Source organism: Glycine soja, chromosome 11, assembly GCF_004193775.1.
Source record: "Glycine soja cultivar W05 chromosome 11, ASM419377v2, whole genome shotgun sequence".
Taxonomy (NCBI): domain Eukaryota; kingdom Viridiplantae; phylum Streptophyta; class Magnoliopsida; order Fabales; family Fabaceae; genus Glycine; species Glycine soja.
The window spans coordinates 44,595,713-44,614,259 of NC_041012.1; the positions used below are offsets into that span (position 1 = coordinate 44,595,713).

At 32.2% G+C, this 18,547-nt stretch overlaps 2 protein-coding genes and 2 long non-coding RNA genes across 4 annotated transcripts; all 4 read right to left on the reverse strand.

Moving 5' to 3' along the window:
• Positions 1 to 1,363: 1,363 nt before the first annotated feature.
• LOC114372928 lies at positions 1,364 to 4,085 on the reverse strand. Its single transcript, XM_028330493.1, has 3 exons — positions 3,468 to 4,085; positions 2,271 to 2,388; positions 1,364 to 2,035 (listed from the first exon to the last, which is right to left on the reverse strand). The coding sequence occupies exons 1-3, from the start codon at positions 4,049 to 4,051 to the stop codon at positions 1,817 to 1,819; spliced, it is 921 nt and encodes a 306-aa protein (XP_028186294.1). The 5' UTR covers positions 4,052 to 4,085; the 3' UTR covers positions 1,364 to 1,816.
• Positions 4,086 to 6,098: 2,013 nt separating this feature from the next.
• Positions 6,099 to 7,308, reverse strand: LOC114375582. Its single transcript, XM_028333407.1, has 2 exons — positions 7,098 to 7,308; positions 6,099 to 6,728 (listed from the first exon to the last, which is right to left on the reverse strand). The coding sequence occupies exons 1-2, from the start codon at positions 7,181 to 7,183 to the stop codon at positions 6,275 to 6,277; spliced, it is 540 nt and encodes a 179-aa protein (XP_028189208.1). The 5' UTR covers positions 7,184 to 7,308; the 3' UTR covers positions 6,099 to 6,274.
• A 1,719-nt stretch (positions 7,309 to 9,027) lies between these two features.
• On the reverse strand, positions 9,028 to 10,444 carry LOC114375642. Its single transcript, XR_003658800.1, has 2 exons — positions 10,275 to 10,444; positions 9,028 to 10,010 (listed from the first exon to the last, which is right to left on the reverse strand). It is a non-coding gene; the product is annotated as an uncharacterized LOC114375642 (long non-coding RNA).
• Positions 10,445 to 15,671: 5,227 nt separating this feature from the next.
• Positions 15,672 to 16,977, reverse strand: LOC114374579. Its single transcript, XR_003658582.1, has 2 exons — positions 16,766 to 16,977; positions 15,672 to 16,165 (listed from the first exon to the last, which is right to left on the reverse strand). It is a non-coding gene; the product is annotated as an uncharacterized LOC114374579 (long non-coding RNA).
• Positions 16,978 to 18,547: the final 1,570 nt, after the last annotated feature.

Here is an 18,547-nt window from a genome sequence, read left to right on the forward strand (position 1 = left end):
ATAATCTACCTCTATTTCTATGTAGACCCCCAACAAAACATTCCTTATATATATTTTTTTTCTTTATCGTAAAATTCTTTATATGCATATATATATGCAGTTAAAAAAAAAAGGGAGGCAGAGCTCCCCTGTCCCTTCAAAGAGCTCCGCCAGTGGCCTTAACTCATTAGCAAAACCCTTATTTTTATCACTTACCATTATAAAGTTAATTATTATTATTTTTTTATTAAAAAACAAGAAAAATAAAGATCAACTTCCTTCCAAGTCCACGTTTTTTGTGGGGGAAAATCTCAATCTCTAGCTCTTACTTTTCCTCTTAATCTCCATCTCAGAAATATTAGTTTTGTAAAAAAAGAAGTTATGAAATGGGAATAATAGAATAAACAGAGTAAGATTAGTCTCTCCCATAGAACAACTTGAAAAGAATCAAAAGCACGTGCAAAAGAAAGACTCAAAGACCAGTCAGCGTAGAAAACCAAGACCAGTGCGTGTTTTCATACTTTGCTTTTCCCCTCCCGACGTCAATAAACAGACAAACGCAAACTTCTGCCATCTACGCTTTCCTCACGTCATCATAATATCTTTCTGATTTTCTTTTCCTCCTTTTTTTTATTCACTTCTTTCTAATAAAATTTCTTTTTCTTTCTTCCTTATATCCAAAATCAGCCTTCACGTGCTTGCTCTGGTATGTACTATGTACAAGAGGCAAATATTTGCTTTGTTATTATTCCAAATTATCCAAAAAATTTGAGAGCGTAATTTGGTAAAAGAAAACAACTAGGAAGCGAAATTATAATCTACTATGGTCGGCATAATAATAATCTTTGAGTAATTTATTATATGTTCTTAATTCAAATCTTGGTGTTGTTATTATACACTAAAAAAAACTAGGAAGAGAAATTTGTGCATGTGCTCTTGTTTTGAGTACATGTATCCTTGTCCTCATGCGAAGGCTAGTTCATGAATTTGGATGGGCTTGCTTAGTGTGTTGGGCTGATTGGGTTTATGCTTTCAGTCCATAATTGTTTGTTGAAGCAAAACTAGACATGAAGTGTGTGGTAGCTGTTCATTCTATGAAGGAAACAAGAAAAATATAACAATGTCTTAATAAGGTAGTTTTTTTTTTCATGCAGCGGATGGCTAGAGGATCGAAGAGAGAAAACAAAGATAAAATAAAACTTTGTTAGAGGCATCAGATTCAGGATAATTCTAAACTTGAAGTTTGAATCTTGACTGGGGAGCCTAAACAACCCATGCTTTTTAGAAGTTGGGCTAAAATCAACGAATTGGCATATCCGAAAACTCAGCCTATAATGAAAAAGCAAACAAATAGAGCAACCTATTAGATACACCCCTTCCAATATTGAATAGCCCAAAGTTCATGGCAGTGCATGTTTGGTAACATTTTTACTTAAAAAAATAATTGCTTAATTTATTAAAAATTCATTCAAGAAATTGATAAAAATAAACAACTATTCTTTTAAATACTATGAACTAAAGAATTCAATACTTTTACCAAAAAAAAAAAATCACCTTACTTCCCCAAACCAAAACCCATACTATTAATAGTCCATAAAGATGACTTTCGTCCTTTTCATACAAGCATTTTATCCAAAGAAAACGTTGTCACTCATGAGAAATTCTGCATTAAGGAGAGGTAGGTTGTCCATATGAATTCTCTTCTTTTGACCCGAGCATCATTTTGAAACATTAAGGCTTGTGTAGCAAGAAAGGTAATCTCCAAAAATGGTCTGCAAGGTTATTACTCCATATGTGAGAATAAGTTAAAACAATATACGATCAACCAGAAGCAATCTCAGGTCGTTTGACTCAGTTTCACAACCTCCTTCAGCAATTGACTCACCGACTTCTTTACTTCATCAGGCACTTCCAGTTGGGGGTGCACTGACTCTAAAGCATATGGAGTAATAACCTTCATAACAGTCAAAAAATCCAAATTATTGGTGTCGTCACATTTCCATACACTTCGATTCGCAAACTTGCATGATTGTTGCAGTGCACATCCACTGCAAACCTGATGGAAAAAGAAAATATAGATAACATAGGTAAACAGATACTAGTACAAACAAAAGACAAAACTTCAATGTAGTTTCTCAAGTGTTTGCCAAAGTGAAACTCCAATTCTGATCGGAGAACAACAGCAAAAGTTTCACCAAAAGCACCTAAAGAACTGCATCTATGTTTTGTCCACAAATAATTAGAAAATGTAGTGAAAGTACTCTTAAATCTTAATGCATGCTATGCCTTACAGTGTTTTCTGGAACCTCAAAAAACTTTCGCAGACTTTTAGCAGGAAAGACGCCACTCCTGTGGGGGTAGGGGCAACCAAACACGGCCACTTGCTTCAAGGCACTTCCTGATAGCCATCTGTCAATCCAATTTCAGGTTAGGAATAAATAATTTGGGGAAAACTGCAAAACATAAGCACCAGGAAAAAGGAAAAAGAAAGAAAGCCAAATTTATCATGCTGCCAATTCAATTTCAAAACAGATGAGGTTACCAACTTATCTAAAGGGAAATGTAAATTGAGTCACTTGCAACTTTGCATACACAATGTCAGACAGATGAAATCAGAAATTTGATAATTTCCTTAGCAATGGATGACAGCCTGATGGACACTAACATACTCTAAGGATTCTTTTTCATAAGCCATCAAATCATCCAACAAATTTGGAACCAATAGATGTGGAAAATGAACTCCATCCTCAAATAAGATATCAATTATTAAAATCACCACAACAATAAAATATAAGCTAAATATTTGATAGTTAAAGCATTTCCTTGTGTTTGGAAGACCATCATCAAACTAATTTTTGGTAACACTATATGCTCCTTTAATATCAGGGATCCTAACACTACATGAATCGTTAATCTTAATCTAACAATTTTTAGTTTGAGACCATAGGTAGTATGCTCCTAAAGGCAATCTTACTCAAGCTCATTGTGAAAAAATCCTATGCTACCTACCATGCATATAGTGGTTAATCTAATGAATCTACTTAAACGTTTTCACTACTCATAATAACAATTAACAAAGAGTTCTCCCCTATATATATACATACATACATATTTTTTTAATTAATTAAAGACCATATGATTTTTTTTTTTAAAATCACGTGAACCACAAATCAAGAGTTTAGTAAATGCGATAACAAGAGTATCACTTTAACAGGCTGTTCAAGGTATCAAGCACAAGAGTTTCAAGTAATTATAGGAAAAATGATAGCCACATTTGCATAAATATATAGAGAAAAAAGGGGTAAAATATGTTTTTAACCCCTCTAAAATTTGAAAAATTCGGTTCTAGTCCCTCTAAATTTCTAGAGAAACTAAGAAGGAACTTTTAAAATTTTAGAAGGACCAAAAAAATATTTTTACCAAAAGAGGACATGTTCATCAAATGTTGGATAGGAATGGAGTTTACCCCCACATGAAGTTAATCTTACTTGGCGATTTCTCGATGATCTCTGGCGAATTTGTTGGCGGCAAACTTGATATAGCCTAAGGCGAAGACATTGGAGAACCAATCAGGATTAAAGTTCTTCCTCCCCTTAGCGAAATTGGCGTCGTTGAAATACCCCTTCTTGAACAAGTACTGCACGAACACCGCCACATCGGGGGAGAGCTTCTTAGCAGCAGCGAGTGACTCCTCCTTTGGTTTCGGTTCCCTCTGCTTATTGGTAAACACAGCGAACAAGCTCATCTTCTGCTTCTTCTTCTCTGATTTTAGGGTAACATCTTTTGTGCTGTCTTTGAAGGTCTTAATCTCTTGCTCTAACTGCTTCAGGTTGTTCTTGAGTTCGGTTAGGGTTTCGGAGGCAGTTTCTTCTTCTTCGTCGGAGGGGGTGGGTTTTTGGGAGAGGCCGAGGGCTTGGGTGAAGAGGACGTGGAGGGGCTTTTTGGTGGGGCCGGCAAGGGTTGGGGTTGGGGTTGGGGTAGGGGCGGGCTGGGAGGAGGTGGGTCTGGAAGGGATTTTGAGGAGGGAAAGGGAGAGGGTGCGGCGAGAGAAGAGGGTACTGAAGATACCCATGGAGGGCGCAGTGAGAAACCTAGAACGGAAAAGGGAGGCTTTATTTATGGGCTTCTACACTAGTTAATTTAATTAATTACTTTTATAATATCATTTTAAAATTATCTTTTTCTTATTTTTATAGGATGAGAAATAAGAAGAAACCTGGATACATTTTTAAGTTTAACTCATTAACTGTACAAGAGTTTAAAAATTTATAAGAAGGGGAACCATGCAACCATGATTTTAACTCTGAATGATTTTAACTTTGTAGAACCTGCAGTCTTGATTTAAAGAGTTTAAAGTTTTATAGAAAGGGGACCATGCAACCATGATTTTAACTCTACAGGCATGATTTAAGGACGGGTCTTGTTAGGTGCACCCAACATTATGGTTGGAGCACCCAGCACCCATAGTGAAAAGACGAAAATAACTCGTGAGCATTTAAAATGATTATCGTGTATCTAACTGACGTTATTTGATCTGCGTGTATTGTAATATGATCTGTAAATGTTATAGTTGATCTGCAAGTTTGTTATGAAGGAAGTTAATCCACAAGTATGTCACGGATCAAGTTGATCCGCAAGTTGCTCGCGGATCAAGTTGATCCGCAAGGTACCCGCAGATGAACTTGATCCGTAAGACACTTGCAGATCAAGTTGATCCGCAAGTTGATTTTTAAGAAGTGTTTCACGGATCAAGTTAATCCGTAAGCTTCAAACGGTTGTAACTTTTGATAGAAATGTATGTTTGAGGCCCATAATATGTCAAAACGCTTGAAATTGAAGGAGGAATCCCCTAAAAAATTCCCAAAGGGGATTTGGTCAACTTGTCAACTTATTTAAAATGCTTGGTGGTGGTGCTGTTGTGATACTCTGCTCTGCTTCTTCCTCGCGCATTCTCCTCAATTGGCGTTTGGCGGTGTGGTGGTGGTGCTTTACGGATCAACTTGATCTGCATATAGATTTTAAAGTTGCAGATCAAGTTGATCTGTGGTGGTGGTGCTTTACGTTTCAATAAAGTTAAACTTTTAAAAAAAAATTCGTCTCATGTGGATCAAGTTGATCCGTGGAAAACTCGCGGATCAACTTGATCCGCGTTTGGTCCGCCTGTGTTACACGGATTAACTTGATCTGTATGAGTCTTTCGCTGATCAAGTTGATCCGCACAACGAAACATTGGAGGAGCATTTTTGGCATTTTTAAGTGATGTTGGGTGCACTAGCAATAACGCTGGGTGCACCTAGCAACACCCTTTAAAGACTAAAATTAAATTTTCCTCTTCTCATACATAAAATATTATTAAGGATTGGTTTTCAACTTTTCTTCATCCGGGAGAGTATATATAGTCCTGTTTAATTTGGATCATAAAAATAGAAGAAAACATAAAAGCAAGATTAGTTGGTACATTAAACCTTGTTCATACTATCTAGCTAGTCTGCCTTGTCTAGTTGGGGGTGTTCTTAATTACTATGACCATGTTATGTTGACTCAACTCCATAATCAAAGTCGAACTACTTTAATCTCCAAAATTACAATCTAAGTTAATTAAACAATCCTTAGCTGTGTCTTCAAATAGAAATAAATGAAGTAATGAGGCCAGTGAATTGAACGAGCTTGCTGCTTTTCCACATACTCAGCATTGTTAACATGTAATAGGAAAACACTCCCTCTGTTTTGGAACAACTGATTTTGGCAGGATAGAATGAAAAAAGAAAGAAGAAAAAACAGATTGAAGAAATACTAAATACTAATAAATGATGTCACTAGAAAGAAAAGATTTTAAAAAAATTAGGTGGAAATAAGGTATCTAAATAATTGCATTTTTTTTCCTTTTTGGATTTTCCTGCAGAAACACGAATTTATTTTATTAATTTTTAGTATTTATTATATAGTAATTAAGAATATTTTGATAAAAATTAATCAATATAAAAAATGTTTTTTTTAAAGAAACTCATAAAAAAACAAATTTTAAAAAAGTCAAATATAACGGAGGTAGTAGAAGTTCAATAAACCAATTTAATTTTAAAAAAAGTCAACTATATGGAGGTAGTACTGGTACAACAACATTAATACGATACGACCCTTACGTATAGTTTATTATCAACAGCATCTAAACTATTATTGAATTCATAGACAGGCAAAAGCGTAAATTAAGAAGAGAAGTGCCCCCTTACGTATAATAAAACTAACTAGTAACTACATATTCTTGCTCCTTCGAGCCTTGTGTGTTTTCCATAGAGGGTCATTGAATGATGTTGGCGTTTTGCAGTGAACAAGAATGGTTGTAGGTTTTACTTTTCTCTGTTTCTTCCTTTTCCGTGTTCTCTCCTTTCTTTTCCTTTTCACCCTGCACGCTGCTACAATAATTCTTCCCATCAATTTGAGGATCATTATTGATTCTGCTGTTCTCTTGCTCTACAATATTCGTTTTCGGATCGGTCCCTTTCCCTGGGTCGTGTACTACTGTTTTTTCTTTCTCTTCTTTTCCAGCTTCTTCCTCTTTCTCTTCCTTTTCGGTTACCTCTTCATCAATGACACAGGCACAAGAAATGTTCTCATCAATTGTGCTGTTTTCTTGTCCTGATGTTCTAATATTCGTTTTTGTATCGGTCCCTTTCCCTGGATTGTGTAAATCACTCTCTTCTCTCCCACCTTCTCCTATTTCATCACTATTGTCGCAAATGCATGCCCATTCTCTGGTATATATAGATGCAAAAAACATATTAATATGGTTAATTAATTCATGTCTACTATACATGATCAAATTCATGCTAATTATATAATTATTAATAGAGATATAAGATTTGTCTGATGAAGGATGAAGGGAGAAATTAAGAGGGAATTAAGGAAGAGGTCTACCGGCACTTCTAACAAAAATAACAAACAAATATTTGCTGATTAAACAAAAATTATATAATTATTAATTAATAAACGATTTAAGTCAAAAAGCATATATTTTAAACAAATTAATGAGAGTCTTATGACATTATTATCGGATGCACCGGATGAAAATAAGTGGCATAACGAAAGTGACATTATTAGTTATATCAAACATGTACACTTACATGATCATTGTCGTAGGTTTTTGGTCGCTAGAGTTGGACGTTTGCATCGGTGGCACGTCCATGGAGCTAACAGAAGAAAGAGCCATGAACAACAGAACAGACCAAATTAAACTGGATTTTCGATCTCTTGTTCTCTCAGATATAGTTAATGCAGAAGTTTCTCACAGCCCAAAACGTTAGTGTGTTTGATTTATGGTGGTGTAGTGGTGTACCCTGAAGGTGGGATTTATAGGGAAAAGCTACGCAGTAATGGAAGAAAATTCTAATTATATACACGTTACTGTTTGAAGTTGTCAAAAGTATGCAGCGCGTTTCTATATTCCTAGCTAGGGATGGAGGGTGGCATTTCTGAGAATGAATAATTCGCATTGACCATATATTTCCTCATACTTTTTTGTCTTTACTCTTTTAAAATTATTGTCTTTTTTCTATACACAAACTCCTTTTAACAACATATTGCTTTTATAATTAAAACTGATAACAATATTTAGATTATAATTAAAAAAATTAAAATATATTTATTGTTCTTGTGAAATTGATAAAATTTATTTGTTTTAAATTTTAATTTATTTTTATTCTTATAAAATTATAATGTATCATTTTTAATCTGTAATAAAGTTTTATTAGCATATGTTTAATAAGTGGATACTTTTATCAGCAATGCTATATGGCAGGAAGGGAGAAGAGTACGGAACGCACGGAATTTCTTGTTATAAATTCGTAAGAAAAGGCTGACATTGTTTATGATGTGTAATTAATTTTTTAAAATAATAAATTAAAACTAAAAGATAAAAAAATAAAATATCAAGATTTTATCCCAGATTTTCCGCTAATTATGGAGTTATCTTACCAAAATAAAAATAATAATATTGTCAAGCAAATTTTAAAGGTGTTCAAATTTAAACCAATCTAAAATGAAAATTAAACCGATTTATGGTCAAACTGAGCAGTTTGATGCAGTTTGCGGTTGATATTTACATAATCGAACCAAATTACAGTTAATTTATATTATAATATTTATAGTTACATATAATAATATATAACATTTATATTATTTATTTTAATATTTTTATTTCTTTATTCTGATAATAGAAACGACAATACTAACTAGGAATATATTTATCAATAATATATGTTGTTAATATTGAATACTAAAAAAATATTATTGATAAGTTTTTTATTTTCTATTATGATATTTATTAGTTACATGCAATATATAATATAACACGTACAGATTCAATTTATGCTATTAGTATATAAAAATTTGACAAATTTTTATTAACTAAATTTTATAGATTGTTATAAACTTTTTTTTGATATAATTTAATTTAAAAGATAAAAGTAAAGTAGAAAATATTTTAATTCTGCGACTAATTTTGCGACCGACAGTAGCTAGTTGCTGATTTGGGCAAGGTAACTGAAGCGATCAATGCTTCGGTCGCCATTTCGGTCCTGATCATTGTGGCGATTGAGTTTCTGCACATAGTGACCGAATTTTCGGTGGCTAATCCGCAATTTTTAGATGGCGCCATGGAATTTGCTTATGATAAAGGTTGGTCCAATCTTTGGTTAGAATGAAATGCCTTGGAAACTCAAAAATAGATGGAAGATCAATTGCATGGGCTTAGTAGGAATATGAATTTTTCGTTGGTCATATTTTCTGTGAAGGGAATTTTTGTACAAATAGGTTGGCTTTTTATGGTTTTTCCATTAACAAAATTTACTGGTAGAATGACATCCCTCCCTTCATTAGGGCGGAGTACAAAAGAAATAGAATGGGTCTCCCATCTTTTATATGCTTGCAAAATTTCTGGGTTTTGATTTTTGTCTCCCTAGGGCTTTTGTTTGTTCTTTTGATTTTAACAAAATTTTCTGTCGTGCTGCTTCTGCATGTCGGGTTTATTAAGAAAAAAGATTCCAATACACAATATGCAAATATAAATAATACAATGAAAGCCTTTCATCATTACATATTTACAGTTGTTGAGATCACAATGAAATCAAATTGGTATATGAAAATATAAATCAAACGAAGAAACACATATGTAAGTCATAATATTTTGTTATCTGTATTCTTATAAGGAATGCAATGATCCTCTGTCGTTACTTGGGTAGAGGACTACGAAGACCCAATTCTTACCTATTTCAACTTAAAACTATAAATCACCAATTCTTTCCATGCTTTTCTTCACGCCTTCACTAACACTCTGCAAATTGGTGACTAAAATGTTATCAGTTTGATGACTATAGGTTGTGTTTTTGAGTGGCCATATATATGCTATTTAATTTGTTTGATGATCACTTCCTTTTCCTCCGTGGTGTTTTCTTTTTGTTTGTAGAACAATCCCTCTCCTTCTAGTTGTTGTGCTTTTGAGTAGTCCTTTGCTATTTGTTTGTGGATCACGTCCTCTCCCTCCATCGTGTCTTCTTCTATTCTTTCGTAGAACTATCCCTCTCCTTCTAGTTATTGTGCTTTTGAGTAGTCCTATGCTATTTGTTTGTGGATCACGTCCTCTCCCTCCATTGTGTCTTCTTCTATTCTTTCGTAGAACAATCCCTCTCCTTCTAGTTGTTGTGCTTTTGAGTAGCCCCATGCTATTTGTTTGTGAATCACGTCCTCTTCCTCCATCGTGTCTTCTTCTATTCTTTCTTAGAACAATCCCTCTCCTTTCGGTTGTTTTTCTCTTAAGTAATCCCATGCTATTCGTTTGTGGATCATGTCCATTCCCTGCGTTGTGTCTTCTTTTCTTTTTTAGAACAATTCCTCTTTCCGTTGTTGTTGTGCTTTTGAGTTGCCCTAAACTATTAGTTTGTGGATCACGTCCTTTTCCTCCATCGTGTCTTCTTTTGGTTTGTAGAACACTCCTTCTCCTTTCTGCTCCTTTTGTACTATTGTTGTGGCAAGTGCATGATCTGATATCCAAATTAAGTAACGAAATACGTCTGTCAGTATTATCAAATTAATTATAACCATATATTATAGTCGAATTAACTATGATGTCAGAATAGTATTTGAGGCAACAAAAACATATATTTATGTTAAAACATAAGGGATACGAAATCATGAAAATGACATAATCTTTTGACATTATTATCAGAAAAATGCATGATAATGGCATAATGTTGAGTTAATTGTTGTGTGAAATTTAAGAGAATTCTCATATATCAAACACTTACATGGTCATCGTCGTAGGTTTTTGTGCCCTAGAGTACTTGGACGTTCGCAGCAGTGGCATGCGCATGAAACTACCAACAGCAAGAGCCATGGACAACAGACCAAATTAAAGTTGATTTTCTATATATGCTAATTAATGCAGAAATTGATCAGAGCTCAAAACGTTAATGTTTGGTTGATGTCTTGGTGTAGTGGTGTACGTTTAAGGTGGGATTTATAGGGAAAAAAGTATGCAGTAATGGAAGAAAATTGGAACATGTAATTGGTTGAAGTTGTCAAAAGTATGCAACACGTCTGTATATTTCAAATTCTAGGGATGGTTGGTCCAATTAAGTGGCATGGCCGAGCATGAATAATTCGCATTGACCATGTATTTCCTAATTTCCTTATCCTTTTTTTGTGCATTATTCTTTTAAAATGATTTTGTCTTTATAGTTTTCTAACAACATACAAATTGTTTTATGGTTCATAAAAAAAATTACTAGTTTTGATCCAGGTTTATCTAATTTACTTAACTAAAATCTATTTTCTTATAATATATAAAATGAAAAAAATATACCATTTGATTCAAAAAAGTAGTAACGTGTTTATTCTTTCCCATTAAATTAACAAATTCGAGTATTAATTAAATTGTATACGTAGTACATACAAACTTTTATGGACTAAATTTACATCCCATGGCATATAAATAGTTTCCTTTTTATCAAGACATGTAAATAGTTTTAATGGCACATAGTTTTTTTATTACTTATTTTGTAAAAAAGTCTAACAAAGAGTGGCTTTAATTAATTGAAATATGGATAGGGCTTTGCCCAAACAGCCCCATGAGGTTTTTACAAGGATGGAACTACACAGACAGCTATGTCGACTACTAACTAGCTAGTACTACTAGTCTACCAAGTGTGATGCCCCGCATCTCCTTTAACTAGCTTTTATTTTGTTGTATGCATGTTAACGCAGTGTTCTTGGCTTTTCATAATTATTGTTTTGATGGCCCTACCCCGACAGTGGTTTTATGGTAATTATCATCTCTTCTGACCTGTTTGTTTGTCTGGTAGGGGTATATGGGGCTTGCTTGTGTTACTGCTAAGTCAATTTCAATAAATATATCTTGATTACGCCCCTAATCTACATTCATATAAATTTAAATCATCCTTCAGTCCAAAATATATAACTAGTTAATGTGCATTTGACTTAATTAACAATAGGCTTGCCCAGCTCAAACAAGAACTAATAAAATAAAGGCATCGTGAAAGAGACATATATAAGCAAGAGTTTAAAAATTAATAGGACAGGATTTTTTTTATAAAGGAAATCACTTTTCAAGAGTTTTCCTCAAACGCCTAGCTTTTGTTTTCGCAACCATAAAGCTTAGGCACAGTACAGTAATCTACCAATTAATATGTGTTGCTCAAAATAAAACTGGGTTCGAATACTTTAAAGTTTAAAGTGAGGCTCGACAACTAAATTTGCCAGTAAAAATTACTCCGCGTTTTTACTATGGATTAATGGTCAACTTAAGTGCCACTTGCTGTTTGACTCAGAATGAATAATTCGTATTCATATAATATATATATATATATATATATATATATATCTTTCACACTATCATCTAAATTTATTTCTGCACAAAAAAATTATAATTTATTTATTTTTATGATAATTATTCTAAAAATCATATTTAAGATAAATTTTAATTGATTGATAATGTAAAGATATTTACACATGCATGGAAATAATTTAACTCTTGATGAAATTCTTATGTAATTAACAGTGACATTTACAAAAATTTAAAATTAATGGTTTTTATTTTAAAATCATATCTGCTTTAAATTAAAGAGTTTAAAAGAGGGGAGGGGGGCAGTTAGGTACCCCGAATAATATACTTATATGGTCAACCGTTGAAGGTTCATTGAACATAATTGAATTGAACTAGACAAATTCATGGAGAGCGGATTTCCAACCAGCTCTACTGGTATGTTTACCTTGTATCACCATCGAACTCGTGCAAAGGCAAATTCATGCAGATGGTTTTATATAGGAATGGTTATTGATTACATGTACACTCAATTCAAATTATTCAATAAAAATATATTCTGAGAATAGTTTTAACTATGAAAAATGTATAAATGTGAATAGTAATGTGGACATGAAGATTGTTTAAATTGGAACGTAGACTTTGAATTCGTTCCTACTTTACTTTTTATAGAGTTAGAAAGTTGACTGTTGATATAATTCTTGCCGCGTACCCTCACTTCCTATCCGTAAGTCGTCCTTTGGTTTGGTCGTAGTAAGTCACGTAACACTATTTTAAGATTTCAAATAATGAATTTTATTATTAATATAATATTTTATGACAGGTTGGACCTACGACCAATTCGAACAACGACCCACCTAGGCCGAAAAATCACATTGGTCCAGTTAATAAGTGTTGACTGAGGTCAATGCTAGGAATAATATTCTTAACAGTTTAGCATACATTTGTGAACGATATATATATATATATATATATATTCTGGTGATGCATAGACTTTGTGCTAAATGGGTGGGTACTTGTAATGTAAACGACACCCCCAACAGTTAAGTCAATAATTATTCCACCAGCCTAACGATATGAAATAATTGTTGTAAACCACAAGGTCTGAGCTTGTTCATGAAACCATGATAGAGAATGGAGATGCAGTTGCTAATCCAAGGGACGAAGTAGTATGTCACCTTGTCAATGAATTGAAACAATTAAGCTCCAAAGGTGCTACAACAAATAGGAAATGATTTAAAATGTGCTTGACAATGGAACACGATATCGCGAAATCAAAACTTAATATGTTTAATAATTAAAAATATATGTTTTAAATATATAATTGATTAACTCTAATATACAATTTGCAAATAAACAATGTAACAAATTAAAGCCTTTCATCATAACAATGGTACAGTTATATATTGAGATAACGATCAACTATAAATTCTAAGAAAAATAAAAATTAATACAAAGAGTCTGAAGATTATATATATGTATATATATTGGTTGTGTTTTTGAGTGGCCCTAGGCTATTTAATTTGTTTGTGGATCACTTCCTCTCCCTCCGTCGTGTTTTCTTTCTGTTTGTAGAACACGCTCTTTCCTTTCCGTTGTTGTGCTTTTGAGTAGGCCTATGCTATTCGTTTGTGGATCACGTCCTTTTCCTCCATCATGTTTTCTTTTTGTTTGTAGAACTACACTTCCTCTCCTTTCGGTTATCGTCATAGAGTTTTGTGTGCTAGAGTTGGACGTTTGCACCAGTGGCATGTGCATAGAGCTAACAGCAGAAAGAGCCATGATCATGAACAACAGACCAAATTAAAGTGTATATGAATTCCTCTTCTGATCAGATATATTAATGCAGAAGTTGCTCAAAGCCCAAAATGTTAGTGTTTTGTTTATGGTGTTTGTGTTGTGGTATAAAGGTGGGATAAGATTTATATATATAGGGAAAAGGAACGAAGTAATGGAAGAAAATTATTATAAGTTGGAACTGTTTGAAGTTGTCAAAGTATGGAAAGGGTCGTCTCTATATTTCTAGGGATGGATGGTCCAATTAAGTGCACTTGTTGTTTGTTCGCAATATTGACCATGGATTTCCATATCTTATTTTTTTTTTCTTTTTCTTTATTCTTTTAAAATGTTTTTGTCTATAGCCCCTTTTGATAGCATATATACAACTTGTTTTATGGTTCATAAAATTAAATCTTTATCTAATTTACTTAAAAATTATTTCTTCATAAAATATAAAATTATTAAATTTATAATTTTTATTCAAAAGATAATAACATTTGTTTATTCAATTCTTTTGACAATAAATTAATAATTTTTCGTATTCTATTCTAGTTTTGTACTTGTTTTGCCATGAGAGCCTTTGTATCATGTAAGTCAGAATGTCATTACATGAACACAAATCTATCCCAATAAAAGAAAATTACTTTTAGCCCTTTTAAAACTTTTTAATTAATTTAACACTAACGAAAGCATTCATGATTTTTTTCTCCAATTATCATAGATAACACGCGATCAAGTCGTAAAACATAATAATATTGTGCCTTAGAGCACTATAACATCAAAATATCTGAAGTAATCAAAATAATTAAATCTCAAAGATTCTCTTAAAAGAATAAATACAATAATCCAAAACATAAAATCTATTCCCTAATTAAGTTGGTTTCCTACTACCACAACTAAAGCAAACAATATAATAAGGGTCGAATCTTGCTCTAAGTTCACCATCAAATTCATTCCATTAATTCATGAGTGACATGCTGCCTGGTTAATTATTGCGGAAGTATTGTATTTTAGTTAGTTACTGTGAGTGCAGTTAGTTAATAGTCAGTTAACTAATTCTTCACTACCGTATTTTATATAAATATACACTCAGAATCAATGATTAATCTCATGTAATTTTCTCACTCAATTATTCTCTCTACAGGACATGTGGAGGAATAGACGTCTTTGCCCTCACTCTCAAGTTGTCATATTTTGCTGACTCGGGCTCACCTTATCAGGAAAAAAAATGGATATAAAAATAGTGGCTTTGTAATATGGATAGAGCTTTGCACATTTGGATGCAACTATATGGATATGTGGACTAGTATCTAGTGTGATGCCCTGCATCTCCTTTTTCGCACCTTGTATTTTGTTGGATAGTAACTATATTCTTGATTTTCCATAATTATTGTTTTGATGGCCCTACCCTAACATGGATTTTAGTTTATAGATAAATATGTTAACAATAATTTTTCTAGCACTCTCTTTATTATTGTTAAAATTTATTAAAAATCATAATTATCTTCTCTGACATATTTGTATTATCAGGTAGGGTAGAAGATGGTCCTGCCTGTGTTATTGCTAAGTCATTTTCAATAGATAAATTTTAATTTGATTATAAAAAATATCTTATGAATGCAATTAAAAAACATTCTTCAGTGTCCAAACTATTGTGCATTGACATAATTAACAATAGGCTTGCTGAGCTCAAACAAGAATTACTACTAATTAATAAAATAAAGACATCGTGAAAGAGATCATACAAGTTTACCCCTGCAAGAGTTTAAAGATTAATAGAAGGAAAATAAATTTAAAGGGAATCACTTTCAAAGAGTTTTCCTCCCTCAAAAAGTTTAGCTTTTTTTCGCATCCATAAAGCTAATTAGGTGCAGTAGAAGAATCTTAGTAATAGTTTTTTTGTTTTACATTTTTTTTTTAATTTGTCACTGCAACAAAAGTGTGAAGTATTTATTAAGTTTATCAATGGTTAATCTATGTCTAAAATTCTGTCTGGCCCCCTTAAAGAATTTAAGCCCAGTATCGAAACCTTGTTTATTCTTTTGTTTCACATTCTGTTATATTCTTTCATATTTTAACTCAATTTTTTCAAACAAGGAAAATTAATACAGCTTTATTTAGATTTCAAGAATAGAATAATATTGCCAAGCAAGATTAATTAATTGGCCTGGTACCATACTGATGTACGTTATGAAGCACAATCAATATGCCATGACAGGACAGAACTGGAATTAATTAATCTACACATCTTACTAATTAATGTCTTATGCTACCAAAGCACTCATACAATCACTAACAATGACGAACACTCAAAATCACTAGTCTTAATTAAAACATCTATCAAATATGTTTTCTGAAACTTTGCAATTTCTAATTCTCTAATTGCCCAATTTCTTTGCCGCGTTAGCTTCAACCCTAGCCTCGTCATTTCATTTGCTTCCGTTGTTACCATTCGGCATTTTTTGAACCACCTCATTATGTTGTCCACCTTTCCCCTGGCTGATGGGTGACCTTCTTTTCCCTCCAACGCTTCCATGGCTGGGGCCTGACCCTCTTGTTCCTCCGTGCGTTCTCACTCTAAACAACAATAACGTCAGTTCTTAATTCATATTTCATTTTATATATATATGCAGAACATCTAGCTAAGGCTGAATGAGATTTATGCATGTAAAGAGTGTTTAACTTGATCACTATCTAGTCTTGTTTGAATAATTTTATCATAAACAATAATAAGAGAAGAAAAAAAAAAACTTCTTCATAAGCTAAATTAACTTTTGCATAAGTTAAAAATAAATTTGTAAAGAAGCTAATACCAAAGAATTTTTATAAATTAGTTTATAGATAGACTAATTTTAGTTTATGAAAATGAAAAAAAAAATCCTTCTTCTATAAATATTTATGAAGAAGTTTATTTAATCTTACTTCAAAATAGTTTACTTTAAATGATATTCATGGAGTAGTTGCGTAATATTAATGGCTTAAAGTAACAAAGCAAAAAATCCCGTAAGTAGATAGAAAAAAAATGCAATTGAAAGAAGAGATTTTACTGTAAGTTTTCAGTCATATTCTTCGCGGACCAACAGAGATGTTGGTGAAACATCAATGATTTAACTAAGTAACAAAGCAAAAGATGCAGTAAAAGGACACATATATTTAATAAAAGAAGAAAGTAGTTACTTGAGCGAGGATGTAGCTTGGCGAGGCATGGATCTAAGTGCCTGAACAAGGATTTGAGGTGTAAGGTTTCCCAATAGGCGAGGCATGATATGGGTAATGACTAATGAGCAAAGTGCAGTGCAAGTGATGGTTTGTTCTTGGAAGTTGCTCAGATACTAAGAGTCAGGGGAGGGTGAGGAGTAGGACTGATCACTTGAAGCTGCAAAGAGGGCAAGAATGATGCCAAATTTATAGAGCAGGACCTTGGTTGTTGGCAAATAATTGAAGCAGAACTCTCTTGACTGTCTTGATCAAATGGGTCCCTTTTGATTCAATTACGGTTGTTACCATATATTTATCTGTGTATATGTATGTCCGTGTTCATATTGCTAAGACTGTCTTGTTTAGACAATGGACTTATGAGTGCATTGACTTATTTATTATGTATTAATAATATATATATTTTCCAATAATACATCATTTCTATCACATATTGGTTAAAATTTGTTAAATACTATAAAAGTAAAAAAAAAAAATCATTAAATAAGAGGTTTGAAATTTATAAAAATTTATGATTTTTAATAAATTTAAATAAATATTAAAAATTATATTCATAAGAGTTAAAGAGATATATTTAGATAGTTTAGTCTAAGCATATACATTATCGTATACTATAAAGTTGAATAACTATGCAATCTGGCGTTCTGAATTGAAAATCCGAAAAGGACAAACTACGTAAAGTAAGCAATTTAATTTGCTGCTGTCATGCACTACAAATTGAAATGGTCAATTATTGAATGAGGTCAGTGAGGATGAAAACATGGAACGTGCTTATTGCTTTCCCACTCCCACATTCTGATCCATCGTTATTATCATAATAAATTAACAAACACTTGAGTGGTCCTTCTTAATTCCTCAGCTTTTTATCGAAAAACATTAAGACCTGGACGTTGATTTGGTCGACGGTCAAGTCTAGGAAGAACCCTCATAATTTGGGTATTTATATTAACTATAATCATATCTAATAAATAATTAAATTATAAGCGAGTATTATAAATATAATTAATTTTTAAAATAGGGATATAATTTGATATAATTAGTTATTATTTTTAAAATATGAGTATATAACTAGTTGTGAATAAACTAGTTAGATAATTAATTATATAACAAGTTATGTCTAAAATCAATTATATAATTAATTATGGATGACCAAAAATAAGTTATCTAAAATATTCATTTTTATAAAACTAGTTATAATTATAAAATTGGTTATAATTTTATACCTACTTTTAAATAATTAGTTATATAAAATTAGTTACAGTTATAGATATTTTTTTAAAATTAGTTTTTTTTAGGACTCCTAAAGTCTAGTTCAATATATCCTCCTGTTCTCTTTGTCTTGAACAGTTCTATAATCCCTACAATAGGTAGAGCTTTAATTTCTTTACCATTGATCAACTATATAATATGAGTTTGTTTGGATAATTTTTTTCAGAAACACTTTAAAGAAAAAGCTTTTGCATAAATTAGTTTATAAAAATTCTCATATATATATACACTAAACTTGCACAAGTGCCCTTCGATTACATGTAACTTCTCCAGCTGAACAGTGAATATTATTTTATCATTTTCTTAATTAAACTTAACCTACTGTAAACCAATACTAATTCTCACCAGTTAGCGTGAGAGGTATCAAAATTACCATTTTTTTAAGAGGAAAATAGAATTAAAGCGGGATTTAGAGTTGACACCATTTTTTTTCATGCTTTATATAAAATTAGTTATAGTTATAGATATTTTTTT